Raw genomic sequence first — 15661 nt, forward strand, 5'->3', positions numbered from 1 at the left:
GAGGAGAAATGCACACAACAGCCCCCCACACACTGTAGCTCATTTAAAGTCCAGGTTTTGATAACAGCTTTGCAAATCTCATCAGTGAGCATGACAGTCACCTCTAGCCCCACACATCCACAGTACAGGTCCAGAGCTGTAACTAGACACTCAAAACATTCCCAGCACTAAAAATACCCCCCTACCTCCACCGCTACCTTTAATTCCCTCCAGCTGCAGCCCCAAATGCCTCCTCGCTCTATAGGCCGCGCCAGAGGTGGGCTTGGGGGGCGCAGGCAGGAGGCTGTGGAGGGCAACATGTGGCGGCTGTGAGGGGGTCTCCCAGGGGGACGTGGGGAACAAAACATGAGCGTAAGGATCAGTGGCATGCAAGCGGGCGGGTGCTTTACAGTCATGGAAAAAGACCAACAGCGTTAAATTCACTGATCAAATTTAGGACCCCAGGGCACGGAGGTCTGGACTAGGCCAGACACTCTGGAGTCAGCAGCGTTAGTCATGACTGACTCTCAAAGGCCACGCCCACTGTGGCTGAACAGAGTGACTCAGCAGAAGAAAGTAAATGAGTTTTAACAACATACATTATGTTTGCTTTAATCTGAAGGCTTTTGCAGTAGCAATACATCTGATACGAGTAATAAACACACATCTCACAATCCAGCAGCTTACCAGGTATCACTTTTAACTTAGTTTGGGCAGAGCTCTAGATTTAACTTAAGATGTAAGGCTTTAAGTTCAAAAGTTTTTCTTTTTGTTATCAGTCATAAATTTCTCAATCGACAGTGACACTTAATGCCTAAAATAAGACACTGAATATTCAAAACAGTAGCTCCGGAGGAAGCTGTTACTCCCTACATGGCCAGCTGCAGCCCTCCATCCACCACCAGCGTTTCTCCTGTAATGTAGCGGGACTCCAGGAGGAAGAGGACGGCCCGGGCTACCTCCTCCGGCTCTCCAAATCTCCCCAGAGGGATGGAGCGCTCTAAAGCCTCCTCTCTCATCCCTGCAGTCATGTCAGTGTGTATAAAACCTACCAAAAGATGGGGAAAAAACAGCAATGAGATGACAGAGACTGACACAAGCAGTGCTTTGTACTAATTACCAATCACTAATCTAAGGATCTAATCTTTGCTGCAAGTTGCATTGGAGCAGAGAGTGTCAAGTGGCAGGGATGAAAGTGAGGCCACGGTTCTTAGGAATATAAGGCAGCTGGAGGAAAGTTAGGGATGAGTTGCTGCCTTACGTGGAGAAGCTCAAGTATCTCATAGTCTTGCTCATGAGTGGGAGAAGTAAACAAGAGATTTGTGTTTGTTTTACGGTACTGCGTTTGTGTCTGTTTGCATGAGTGACTGTATATAAACTCATTGGTTTGGTATTAGGTATTTGTCCACACAGTCTACTCAAAGAGATACACAACCACTTGCGCGCAGTCCTCCAAGGAACCAACAACACGTACCTCGATATGAATGACACTACGCGTAAATTGAACGCTGACCGGTTAAAGGGCTCAGTGTGGTTCTCTGATAGCAGTGGATTGTAGCAGATATTGAGAAGACAGAGAGAAAAGTGAAAGAATCAGAAGCATATTCTGTACCTGGAGCCAGGAGGTTAACCCTGATATTACGTGAAGCAACTTCTTTAGCCAAGGAGCGAGTGAAACCCTCTAGACCAGCTTTACTGGCACTGTAGACACACTGGCCAGAGTTCCCTTTCAGGCCCACAACAGAGCCTGCAGACATGACCAGAGAAATCCATTAAGATGACTTGATTCCACATTTAATATAAATCACAATCAAATTACCTGACTCCCAGCGTGCTGGATGAAGAATTTGTTACTCTGTCTGTATAATTTCATAGATTTTCTTTACAAAGAAATATAAACACTGTAAACCTTGAGGTAGAAATCACATTAATATTATTATAGCCGTGCTTGTGGTTTCAGATTCTGGTTGGATTTTCTTACAGGATGCAGTCAATCCGGTGCTTCTTAAGAGCTGCAGTCCCAGGTGTCGGTGGCATTCGAGATTTCAACAAAGCCCTTCTAGGAGCAAGTCTTACCATCTTGAAACAGCTTGAGCCGTTACTTAGGTATATTCAAGTTACTTTTAATTTCAGTTGTCCCTGTGACGAGTGCAGTGTATACTTTCCTTTAGTCTGCAACATCAGAGACCAATAAACTGACCAGGAAGGCTGACTCTGAGAGGAAGTCCCTCAACAAACTTTTATCCATTGTGGATAATCCCGACCACCCTCTGCACCACTTACTGAACAGGCAGCAGAGAACTTCCACTAACAGACTGATTTAGGTAATCTCTTCCTCATGCAGTAATGTTTATAACTCCACACATCTGTTTAGCAGAGAATCATCTGTTCTTTCACCTCACAGCTTTTTTTCCCCAAGCCTGCACCGTTTACTACACTTTCCCCAATACTGAGACTAATATCATCTACCATTAACTAAACTTGTTGTTTTCTGTTACATTTAGTATTTTATTATATTCTATACTCACTTATTCGTTATCCTGTAAATTATGTAGGTTGTTTTTAGCCTCTCAAACCGCTTTTTTCAACAAATACATATTATTTTCTGTATTTAATGTACCAACAAAAGAAAGAAAAAAAGAAAACAGCTGGAACACTAGAAACTCAAACTTTACCACCTACTTGTGCCACCATCTTTTCTCTGGGAGGTTTCTATTCAGGATTCTTTTAGTAACCTCTCTCTCTCACTCATAATGTATCTGATTACAGTTCATGAGGAAAAAGAAACGTAAAACCATACATCCACAAGCTTGTTGCGTGAATTCAAAGAAATTGTCAGTATCTGATTTTATTTGGACTAAAATGAGCACAAAATTACGGTGGCCCTGAGAGGCCAAACGGACTGCAACTTAAGAAAACACCAGCAATAAGAAAAACGCTGCAAAAGCACACAAAACACAATGGCAATAGGAGAAACGACAACAGAAATAGGAAAAAACTGATTTCCAAAAGCACAAGGGAAGTGTTTCTGGGGAGACAATAACCCAACGGACAAGTTGCACGAACCCAAAACATGCTTGGTGTGTTTTATCATGATTCATATAATACTGATGATGGATTTTTAGGCGAATAGTTAGGCTAACACACTTACCTCTCATCTTTTCTTTCCTCACAAAACCGATAGATCCTCCACTTCTTTTAAGTGTCTCCCAGCGCAATTCTTAGCATATTTTGGTCCCTGCAACATTGGGTTATTGTCTCCCCAGAAACAATTCCCTTGTGCTTTTGGAAATCAGTTTTTTCCTATTTCTGTTGTCTTTTTCCTATTTCTGTTTTGCTTTTTCCTATTTCCATTGTGTTTTGTGTGCTTTTGCAGCGTTTTTCTTATTGCTGGTGTTTTCTTAAGTTGCAATCCGTTTGGCCTCTCAGGGCCACCGTACAAAATAATATCCTCCTTAAAGGGTACACTGACTTGAATCTATAAAAGTAGTAACACAGCCATCTAGTGGTTAAATTGAAGACACACCACTAATGTGAATCATCAAGTACCTATATTAACAATAGCTGCTCCTTGGCTGTGCAGCATGCTGCGCAGCGCTGCCCTGCAGGTCAACATGGAGCCCAGCAGGTTGGTGTGAAGCAGAGCCACCATGTCCTCTGGTTTGGTCCTCAGTAGCAGACCATCTCTGTGCAAACAGACAACAGCAACTTGCAGGGGTTCAGCATTTACATGCGTCTAAATATGTCTGCAAATGCAGCTGAGAATCAGTAGAGGTGTCAACTTCAGTGCTTGCTCACCTGTTGATACCAGCTGCGTTCACGAGATAGGAGATGTTTCCACAGGTCTTCTGGATCATTTCAAATGTTTTCTGCACCTCCTGTTCTTTAGAGATGTCACAGCTAAAAGCAATGTGCTCATCTAGAGAAGACACACATCAGATCTACTGTCGGCATCACTGCAGTATGTTTATAAAGGTCCTCTAAGTCTACACTGAACCTTGTATTTAATTAAAAATGGGCGTAGCTTCTGAGTGCTTTAAACCTGCAGTCTTTCTAATGGCCAGCAGGGGGCGACTCCTCTGGTTGAAAGTCTGACTGTATAGTTGCCGTGAGAAAACTACCATATCTTCTAACTTGGTTTATGACCTCAGTAAACTATTTACTGATGAGTTTATGTTCTCAAGCTCTCATTTCAAGCCTTGCCAAATACAAAACAGTGTTGTCTTTGTAAAATATGTTCGACGTTATAGTCACAAAGGATTATACAAAGGTTAATGGTTTATGACATAGGTGTCAAACTCTGGCCCGCGGGCCAAATTTGGCCCGCAGCCTAATTACATTTGGCCCGCGAAGCCATACCAAATTACTATTAGAGCTGGCCTACTGGTATTATACAGCTAATATATATTGTTTAGTATTAAGCTTTGCTTGTTCCATATTCAGTTTTTCAGCAAAACGTGTTTGAGTCCATAAGAAAAGATTCATTCTTATATATATCTGGAGGAATAAATATATTTCAATAAATATTAACGTTAGCCCGCGACTTTGTTCTAGTTTTGAATTTTGGCCCACTGTGTATTTGAGTTTGACACCCCTGGTTTATGATATTTAACATGTGACTGACTGACAAGTTACTAGAGTGCACAGAGTCTCTCTGTTTAGTCACATCTAGTTTCAAAGCCAAAAAACCCTCAGTGTGAGATATCATACCAATGTCACGTCCATCTTTTACTTACAGTTGATGGCAGTGTAGAGCTAGACTATTTAAAATAAATATCCCACCCATATTTATAAAGAAAGAAGGAGCTACATGCTTGTTTATTTATAATGTGTACTTGCAAAGACTAAATCAAAATGATACAGAGAAGTCTTTAATTTTATTATTTGTAATTTTGAATAAATCTACACAAGGAGGTTTTGATGCATATTTTTATTTACTCTGTTTGATCTGAACTGTATCTGTGACTCCATTTTCTTCTGCTTATCTAGTGGGTAAATGAAACTTCTTAAAACATCTCAATTATAAATACTCCCCACATTACAAAAATTACAAAAACTTAAACTAACTGTGAAATTCATTCTTTTTTTTCCTTCTCAAAATTTGGCTTTTCGGTGTTGTAAGTAAGAATGAAGACAACATATGCTGTTGTTCTCTGTTGTTTTTGCCAATTTCATAACAAATCTGCATTTTAAGCTTGAGTAAATTAAGCCATACTTTTGAAAATAAAAATTGGTAATTTTCCTTTAGAGGAGGGCCGTTGTGCAGAAAAAAGCACGCTAATGAAAAGCTCTAATAGCTCTGGCACATGTCTGTACACTTTACTCATTAACTCATTTATTAGTCCAAAATCCAGGGTAAGGTTTACGCCACAGCTACCTTAAATCAACACTATTGGTAATTACCAAAATAATTTTTTATGTTTCTGTAATGGTTAATGCACCAGTTTGTGCAAGCTTGTTAATAAAAATAATATTTTTAATCCTAAAAAAAATTGCTATTTTACTAGCAGTGGTTGAATGTTCTGCTTGATTAATTTAGTTCTGAGAGAAGTCCAGTGTGCTGGTTATAATTTGGGTATTAAAACAACAATTCAGTTCAGTGAGTTCAGTAATTTAATTTGTTTTTCGCAGACTTCTAAAATACTTGTGCTTTCTTTTTATATCCGGTGATCTAATAATTTTGTTAAGCACTGTATTACACACAGCACAGCATTATACCTCCATGCAGAGATGCCACAGTTGCCTGGGCGACGTCTTTGTTCCTGGAGACGACGGCTACCCTGCAGCCTCTTTCTGCCAGCAGGCAGGACACTGCTTTCCCAATGCCTCTGGAACCCCCACACACTACTGCCAGTCTGGACATGATGACCTGCAGGAGAGGCAACAGCTCAATTACAGCTACAGAACAGCATCCGGACTATCTCAGATGAAACACAGGAGAGACATGCCTGCTTCCCTTTATGATCTTCATAAGTCGATGGTGTAGTCTGATTATTGAATGGAAGCTACACAGCATAAACACACAGCATTTTTATCCCTTGTTCCATATTTCAATCGGCTCTGCAGGCACTTTTTTCTAAAGTCTGGCTGAAGAAAGTAGGGAACGCTTTTATTATAGTCAAGTGCAGGTTAAACTCTGTATGGGGAAAGTCAGTGTCAGATGGACACTACCACAAATGAAGTGACAGTAAATTAGAAAAATTGTTATTTTTTGTCAGTTATTATTCAGTGTTACACAAATACAAATATGATGTGTCCCATGTGTGTTACATATAAACAATCTTTTGTTGAGATCTGGTCACCCTAGTATATAAGCATAATGTATTTATATGACAACTTATATGTGTAATAATAACACCCTGTTTGCTTTAACAAAGTTTTCTTTTGGTTTAGGACTGAAACACTGGGATTACTGGGATTTTTGTCTTTTGAGTCAACACACATCAGTCTGAATGTATTTTAGATGCTGAAGAAACACTGCGATAGCAAACAGAAAAACAGGCTTTAACAGCTCTATCTATACTACGGACAGATTGATTAACCATCACTGTTAAGGGAGAGAGGCAAAGGTGGTAGGGTTTGGACATGTGCAGAGGAGGGATGGCCGGTGCTCACATATCACACTTGTTCTTCTTAAGTTGTAGATAAACAGGTACCGGCTAATTTATAAAGGGCTACCTTTAGAGACCTTGTCACTGAGGCTACGCGATTATACTTTAAAACCAATTTTTTTAGCTCCTAAAATTTGGAGCAGTCTTCTTCGGCCATCATCGGGTTGTTTGAATGTGCGATTTGTTTTAAAAACTCATTTTATAGTATAGTATATATTTTCCTTTAATCTTTCCCCCATTATTTTGGCACAGAGTTTATATCTATTTAAGTGCACGGAAGCGCGCGTGCTGGGATGAATACGTGACGGTAAGGTTGGTTGTTTGTCTGTATGGGTCTAGGCAAGTAAACACAGCCAAGATTATAAAACATGACACCCTGCCTTAACATGTGGGACAAAATGCTCTGCAGCACAACACAAAGTAGGACACCGGGTCACTTCAGTGAGGCTAAGAGTCACAGTCGCTGTCCGGTAAATAGTAGCCGTATTTAGCTTTAAATGTCATCGTACAGTTACGTTTATGCAGCGATATGATACTTACCTCGTTTTTCTGAGTCTAACACCCCGTTTGAGAAACACTGTTACAAATGTAACAAATGTTATTTACTGAACAAATAAAGAATACCAGAGGAGCGGGTAGTCATGGGCGCCGCCATGTTTTTTGTTGTTATTGTGCTGGTCGTTGTTGGTCGGTAGAGGGCGCTGTGGTAACGCTGGATTGGCTGAACTGAACCAGCACTGCTTTGATTGATTGGTGATTTTTTTAACCTTTACCCAGCCACTGTAGTTCCACCCTACACTGTCCACTGTACGTTACACCGTGTGTACACTGACCCACTTTGCCATCTGACATTTGCTGTGCTTGTTTTGCTATATTTAGTCTGACCGTTTTATTCGTTTTTGTTGATCTATTTTACTTTAAAGAATCACTTTATTGTAATATATTCAAAAGCTTCTGACATAGTTTTATTATATATTTTTTAAAATATTTTTATTTATCTAGCTTATTTACTTCCCTTGATTTAGCTGTTAGAGTGCTTGTTATCTCAGTAAGCTGTTTTATTTTGTTACATCCTAGCTACTTTTTTAAAATGGGCTTTTTTGTTAGAAATTATATTTATTGTTTTAACTGATGTAGCACAGGAACTTCAACGTTTTTCAAATAAATACAGCATACCTCATCTTTATCTTACTGCCAGTGAAATAACACTGTGATTTCTATTTGCAGCCATTCATTTTTCCACATTGTTCCCTTGTGGAAATATATCTCATGAAGAAAAGCAAATCTGTCATCAGTGCACACAAAAAAAAGAAAAAAGGAAAAAAAATGAATCATGTTGAGACCGGTTGGGTGGCCTTGGCCCACACCTGGACAGTTCATCAGTCTGAGACTTATTCTGCCAGATTGCTTTGCTGAAGCAAAATCACATTCATCACCTGTGCCAGAGTGGATATGTAGCCCTGAGCGCTGTGAATCATACACAGTATAAAAGGAACAAAATGCAAACACTACAAACAGTTTGATTTCTCTAAATGTGGTGACTCTAAGCCTGTCAACCGAGAGTTCATTAGGTGTGCTTGTGCATCAGAGAGACACTAGACTGAATTTCTTTTCAGAGAAAGAAAACACTTTATTTATTTAGTTCCTGGAACTATTTTGCCTGATCATTGGGTTATTTTTAAATGCTGTCACATTTTCTTCATGCCCTACAAAAACACACGTTTACTTTTCTGGTATAATTGCACAGAAAATCTATTCCAAGAAGCCAAGCACATAACTCCTGCCCGTTTCCTCGGGCACTGTTAAAAAGTTCAAGGAGAACTTGATTCCTTTTGCTGCAGTCAATTGAATCAGCTCACACGCCTTGTGCTTAAACGTTATCAAGAATTGTTGACCTTGGGGCCTTAATTCTTTAACTCTACACAGCACTCCTAACTCTGAATATTTTACCTGGGCTGTGCATACATAGCTTTGCCTATATTTACACACAGTCCCTACCCAACCTGTAACTCACAGTCCTGTCAACCTGAAATATTCCTGCAACAGATTTAGCACATGTGCATAATCTACTAAAGCACAACAACCCAAGTGGACAGATGATATAACACAACCTAGAATTACAAACAATGATTAAAGTGTAAATGTTCCTTACAAAACACTTTTTCCCCCTTATTCCTCCTCACTATAGTCTCATACTTATATATTGGAGTAACTTATTTCCATGGAAACCCATCCTCTGCAGGGAGCTGTGTGCAACACAATGACCTCTCTGGGTGCTTGTCAGTTCCTGTCAACATTTCCCAGCTGAACACTCTGGGAAGGCTCACCTCTCTTTACTCTGCTGTAAGTCATGGGAGACACTGCTTGGCAGTAACAACCGTTTATTAGCAGATACTATAATGAGCACCCAAATAGATTTAATTTGAAGCACCCAGCTCTTTGCTGTCGTTGTTATGCAGCTTAGTTTGTATTGCACTTGTTACTGTTCTTTTCTTTATTTCATGACTCCTCCTTGCCCTCCTCCTCCACCACCACACCACCAGGCTTTCAGAGCGTTAGTTCAGTTTGAGACACGGCTGAAAAAAAGAGCCTTTGATCACCAAGAAATACGCCACTGTTTCTGAAACACTTTGGTTTCAATTAATCAGATAAGCCACTTCTAATATAAAGTGGAACAAATGAAAGATGCTTTAATACTCAATAAATAATCCTGGTAAATATTTCTGAATATGATTACTCTAGAGTGTCAGCTTCTGAACTGAAATACAAAGCTACTGGATAAAAAGCAGTTTTTGGCCTTAAAACTGCCATTCTCTATAAAGGCCACCAGGGGGCATTATCTGTAGTTGTAAAAAGTTAAGGTGCTGACATCAGTAATTATCTTAATGAGAGGTTTATGGACTTAGTCAGGCATTTTGGCTTATAATGAATAAAATATGTTAATTTTGTAAATGTTAGTTATTTTAAAAGTCAGAAAGGTCATCGGCTAACAGCTTTCACCAGACGTTAGCTAAAGAACATGTACCCTATGTTTGACAGTCAGACGGACCCTCACTCATCACACCTGGTTTCATCTCTAGGCTTCAAAATAGGACTTCACTGTGACTATATTCATGTTTTATACCGTCTATGGTGAAGAGTGACAGAAAGGGAAGTGTAGAAGTTCTCATGACAATGTGACAGGCCTGGGCTAAAAGAGGCTCAGTTTTTATTTTCAATAAGTTACACTTTTCAGTTTTATTTGAAGCTGCTGTACTCAATAGCTATCTGTTAGACTTCACCTCTGCTAACTTCAGTCACTGAATTGGGCCTCTCCACTGTGGTTTGCTGTGTGATGCAGCTTGCCTGAGAAGTTCTCCACCTTGAGGTGAGTCAAATTCTAGTCTTTAATTAGGAGGCACCTGGGTCTGTACTCTCACTACTTGTCCAAATATAGACACATGTGGCTCCTAAAGGTAACACTATGGCAGCCAGAATGCTAACACTGTGGCTTTGAAATGCCAGTTTATGTCAAGGTGGCCATCTTTTTTATACAGTTGATGGACAAAGATCTCTCTTCCTGGCAATAATCAGTGTGTGTTTACAGTACTGTGGAGACGTCTTCTGTCACCACTTATTTCTTTATGTTTTGCTTCCAAGAAGTCACACTTGAGTTCTGCAGGCTTTCTGAAGATCTGGCAAAGTTTTTTGTTTTTGGACATTGGCTCCTTTTTCTGCTTCTTTTTAGTCGAGTCCTTCTACCGGACAGTATTCAGAAGAGTTTTCGTTTGTTAAGCCACTTAACACTGACCTATGACTCATTCAGCCATAAAAAATAAATATTTAGGACAAAAAGTAGTAATAGCAGGCCTAAAGAAAATATCTACATCAGATGATTAATATCTTAAAGTGATGTCCTTAAGAAATAGTAAAACCAAATCCAGCAAAAGCTGGAGAGATGGATCTGGTCCTTCAGCCTCACCAGGAATGGTCTCAATGGAAAGGCCAAGATGTCATTCTTAAGGAAAATGCAGAGGAAGTCAAATTACACAAGAACCAGCCTGAAAATCAGTGCCAACAGGTCTCATGAAGTGAAGAATTCAAATTTTGAAAAGTGAAAACTGTGGAGGTTCTGCGCTGGTTTGGAACTGTATGTAACTATATCAGCCAGTGATCTTGGTGCTGTGGGTCGAAATTAAAGGAATTGCAAAATCAGAAAAATACCACTTGATTTTGAACCACTTTATAATGCAATCTGGAAAGTGTCTGATTGGTAAAAGCTTCATTTTTCAGGATGACAACGATCCCAACGATGCTAATGCAGTAAAATACCTGAAAATACCACACACGTCAGTCAGACTGGCCTCCCCAGAGCCCAGTCCTCGACATTAGTGAAACAGTGTGGGATCATGTAGATATAGAACAGAACAAAAGGCAGCCAACATCCAAAGAAGAGCTTTGAATGTCCTACAAGAATCCTACCCGACGACTACTTAAAGAAACTATAGGAAAGCTTAAAATTGTTCAGGCTGTGAAGAATGAAGGTGGTCACACCAAATATTGACCTTCAAGCTCATTACTAAAAACTCTGTTTTTGCCTTATATATTTCCAAGTGGTTTTTTTTTACATTTCAATAAATCACTGGATACATTTCACATTTTCCTAGCAAAATATAAAGAAGTGAGGGGTGGCTCAAGACTTTTGCACACTGCTGTACTTTCAGATAAATGGAGAGCCCGTACATTTTAAGGTAATAAATAATAATAAATAACAGCACTTTACTTTTTCATATTTCTGATTACTAACCAGGTCAGATACATCTGCTGTGACGTGACACACAGTCACTGGAGAAAACACCAGAGTGCCCTCACAAAATGATGACCAAGCCTCAGAAAAATATGGAAACCATTAGCTTTTATTGTTTTAGAGATTTTTACAAAAAAAAAAAAAAAAAAAAAAGTGCGATTCCCTCAAATACTTCAGAATGTTTTTCACATAACAGATTTGTGCCAAACACGTCAATTTCAGTTTCATCATTTTCAGACATAACAGATGATCGACAGACTTAAAAAAACAAAAAAAATCAAGTAAGTCACCTTGGCATATAAGAAATCTGTTAAGCTGGATTGAGCAAACTTATGTTGCCGTGTGTTTGGATGAATGAAGACTAGTAATTATTTTAAGAAATAATTACTAGTCTTCATTCAATATGCTTCATATTCTGAGTTGTAAACTGTGCAGCCTATGCATGAAAAACATGTACGAGACGTCAGTATGATTTAAAACGGTGCGGTAGTGTGTACGCCACTATAACTGTGTGCCTCTGTGTAGGAGTATGTCTGTATATTAAAGGCTTCCCAGTGAAATGAAAAGACACTCGATGAGGGAGAGTTTGAGCAGAGCGCCTGAGGTTGGTGTGGTGACGGCCAAGACGACAAGAAAACATCAGATTAATTCTATATAAAAAGAAGCCCTAACAGTGATTTGTACCATCGCTTTCCGCCCTCGCTCCAAATTTCAAGCAAATGACAACATATTTCCAGCAGTCAGTTACACAGTGGTCCCCTCAATTAACAACAAAAGACTTAAAAAATAATTATCACAGACGCTTGAAACTCTGGGTCTAAATCAGTCGTTAAACTCCTTCTCAAAGCCAAATTTGGCACGATTCAGTGATTGCCTCAACATGTTTAAACACCCCACGGACCTCAAACGACTTCCTGAAAAAATCTGATGAATAAGTCACATTACATTAACTGATGTGAGGTTCCCTTAGGCGAGGAGGTGGGGGGTGGGTTCACAGTAATGCGTTTACTCTAAAGGGTTTCATTGATTTTTCAGAGAGCTTTTTAAAGTGAACCTACCATGCTTTTCCTTCTTTTCTGTGATACAGCTTTTGCTACAAAGGTGGATGCTTTATTATAAATGGCCAAAGTTTGACATAATGAGGTCACCAATTAAGCTCGAGCATCAGAGTGCAGTAAACTCCTGGTTTCAGACAGATTTTTCTACTTCTGGCTCTGTAAAATGTCAGCGTCCTGTCCTTCTGAATAAAGCTATCCTTCAAGCTTTATTTATTGGTCCTGTCATTGTTTGCATTTATACCTGAGCCCAGTGTGTCTACACTAATCATACTGACTTGAAACCAGGTAGAAGACTTTAAAAGTGATCCAATCTAAGCACAAACTGCTAAGCTGTAGACTCAATGTAGCTCTATAAGCAGAGCGACCCACCACAGGGTGGGCAGTGAATTGGATTTAAATTTAAATCTGATTGATCAGGATCAAACAACTAAAGGTGCACATATTTCACTAGCAGGTTTACTTCATGTATTGTGTTTTAAATCAAGCAAACACAGTTATCTTTTTTACACTGTTGTACGTTTAGTCCTCTAAACTGGAAGTGAGTTTGGGTTTTTTTGTTTTTTTTTTTTTAAAGTTGACACGATCAATCTAAAGGTTTCTGTCAAAAGTGATGTATGACAGAGGTGCCAGCTGGATCGGCTCTTTGGCTTTCCATTGCACTCGCCTCTCCTCTTCTTGATTCCATTGTCGTCTAATGATGCCGTCTCACAGAGGACACCGGCCGGATGGACCGGAAGTTCCTACTGTAACACCATGCTTCCCAAATTATGTGAACAATATATAAAATTCAGGAAAATCCCCAATAAAAACACATTTTGTTTAAATTTCTTTAAGTTAATAACTAAAAGATAACCAGATTAAAACTGTTAACATAATAATAGAGAAACCATCTGTCCACTTCCTTCTACCTATCCAATTCCTGCTGTCAATAGGCAAGATGTGGGGTACAGTCTATTACAGGTTTAACACAGATTGACAAACATCCATTCATGCTCACATTCACACTAGTTCAGCTAAAAATGGAAGTCTAAGGACTGTGGATGAAGCTGGAACACCTGGAGAGAAACCACATAGAACATACAAACTGCACAGAAATGCCCCAACTCACTGCTGGATTTGAACCCAGGACCTTCTTAGAGTGAAAAACCGCATGCCTCCTGAACAATTTTGGCTCCTCTATCATCAAAAGCCTTTTGTTTGTTAGGTGCAGCCAATCAGATAAAAGCTGGTTTAAAAGTAGAGGAACTAAACTGCTTGTTTCAGAGGAAGAACTTAGAGGCTGCACCAATGCCCAGTATAAGATAAAGAAGGATTATTTCCAACTGTGAGTTGTGCAAAGCTAATACTCGAGTCCAAAATTAAAAATGAGCATAACTGGTCAACTTCAAGGCAAAGAAGAATGATCTTTTATGAAGATTACACTTTCATTTTTTTTAAAAGTATTCTAAAATTGCTAATTCATTTTCAGTTCAACAAGCACCGAACCTACAGCCAAATCCCCTCCAATCACTAAGAAATCTTATAGTAATTCAAGTCAGTACAACAATTAACAGAAAAACAAGAAACAAACTTTGAATCGCTTAACCATGAAAAACAGGGGGGGAAAAAAATCAAGGGCTCAATGTGATTGATTTCAATAAAAACTTGTGATTGGATTCAACAGATTGAATGCACCTCTTCCTGTGGAGTGATACAACATGCTACTTTAGGCAAACATTCTGTGCTTTAGCTAGCAGTGTTTCTTATTGCCACAAGTCACATTAGGAATGAGTTCGTGTTCACAAACGGAGCCCGTTGAGGGGCGACTGTGTCCGATTAGTTATATGACACTCTCTCTACGAGCAGCAGGTGTCAGCGTCTCTGAAATGTGTAGCTAACATAAAATAAATACACACTGAAAGGAATTGGCCGTGCACTGTTACTGAAATGTTATGTCGCTCCCGTGATGGAGCGCTCTGTCCAGGTTTGGCTACTGCCGAGGGAGGTTAGGAGAGCAGCTACTCTGGTCAGTAAATATAAAGAAGGTACAAAGTAAGCATCATTTGAGTCCATTTTGGAGTGTGTTTTTCGCATATTAAAAACGGCAGAGCCAAACAGTCCCGCAGCACTTTGTCTCCTGCGGATGGCTTTGCTAATCACATGCAAATGTTTGATCAATGCAGTATCAGCCCTTTACACTGCAACCACACTGCGAGAAAAAACTAGATGCCTGTGAATGGCACACAGAAATAATGTGTCAAAGCGGAGTACTCAAATGTGCAATACAGCAGATCTCTGTTAGGATCCCCCGGATTCAATAATGCCTTCGGAGGAGGAGAAGTATCTTATTTTCTACTCTGCAGCACAATTTGTTCTGATCTGTTCCACCTAGTACAACTGCCTTCTGACAGTCTGAACAGCAGTCATATAGAGAAAAGCAAATCTGATGTATTAAAATAAGGCGTGTGCTTTACTTAACCCCTTAACATGTGGCACTACAAAAAGGTTGATCTATGAAATAAGTTAAAATGTGTAACATACAGATAAACAGTTCATATTGGATGTTTTAGGACTAATCATATTTGTGTCCTTATGTACAATAAAGTGAGGAACAGTACAAGGCACACATTTAACAGTTTAATTGTTACAAAGATATAAATAACCAACAAAAAAAAAGTAAAGAAAAGTTCATGAATAGTGTGTGCTCTCCTCTAACTCTGTCCAATGTGCTTTCATTGATTTTTCTCTGCAGCGCTCTCGAGTGGTCTATTTCAAGACTTGAAGTGTCATCGTGGTTGACCTGTCCAAGCAACCTTGGGAGCAGTGACACCTTAACGAGGCTAGCAGCAGTCAGATGGATCACTGTGTGTTTGTGTGTATACGTGCGTGTATTAAATGATGTCTACAAAGCTGCCAGGGAACAGTCCCGTCCTGCCATTCCTCTGCAGCGTGCCTTTGAACCAGCCATCTTCCCTCTTCCTGTGAACAAACACAATGTCGCCCTCCTTAAGTTCCAGCTCTGCTTCGCTCTGGGGAGGATATGATACAACCACCCTGTACCTGAAAGAGAATAGCCAGGCAGATGGTGAATGATACACACTGCAACAATGGCAATGAGTGTGTCCTGGAAACAGATTTAAAAACAACAAACAACATGCACACATGGAAAAATTTGAGTGTATATATCCCACTCAAACTGAACTGAATTAGGAACACCATAACATGGACACAAAGTTCTAGTCTAAACA

General features: G+C 39.6%; 2 protein-coding genes across 2 annotated transcripts in view; both read right to left on the minus strand.

Moving 5' to 3' along the window:
• Positions 1–575: 575 nt before the first annotated feature.
• On the minus strand, positions 576–7268 carry cbr4 (carbonyl reductase 4). The gene is made up of 6 exons (XM_085266054.1): positions 7131–7268; positions 5698–5848; positions 3778–3898; positions 3529–3665; positions 1592–1726; positions 576–1027 (listed from the first exon to the last, which is right to left on the minus strand). The coding sequence occupies exons 2-6, from the start codon at positions 5840–5842 to the stop codon at positions 849–851; spliced, it is 717 nt and encodes a 238-aa protein (XP_085122180.1). The 5' UTR covers positions 5843–5848; positions 7131–7268; the 3' UTR covers positions 576–848.
• Positions 7269–11467: 4199 nt separating this feature from the next.
• Positions 11468–15661, minus strand: part of sh3rf1 (SH3 domain containing ring finger 1) — a 49884-nt gene continuing 45690 nt past the window's right edge. The window contains exon 12 of the mRNA XM_085264563.1: positions 11468–15473. Coding sequence (XP_085120689.1) covers positions 15305–15473 — 169 coding nt within the window. The 3' untranslated portion in view covers positions 11468–15304. The remainder of the gene's footprint in view (positions 15474–15661) is intronic.

Source organism: Mchenga conophoros, linkage group LG23 (genome assembly GCF_057382185.1).
Source record: "Mchenga conophoros isolate Kocher_MC1m ecotype Shallow Benthic linkage group LG23, M_conophoros_male_GT1.1, whole genome shotgun sequence".
In the NCBI taxonomy this organism is placed as follows: Eukaryota; Metazoa; Chordata; class Actinopteri; order Cichliformes; family Cichlidae; genus Mchenga; species Mchenga conophoros.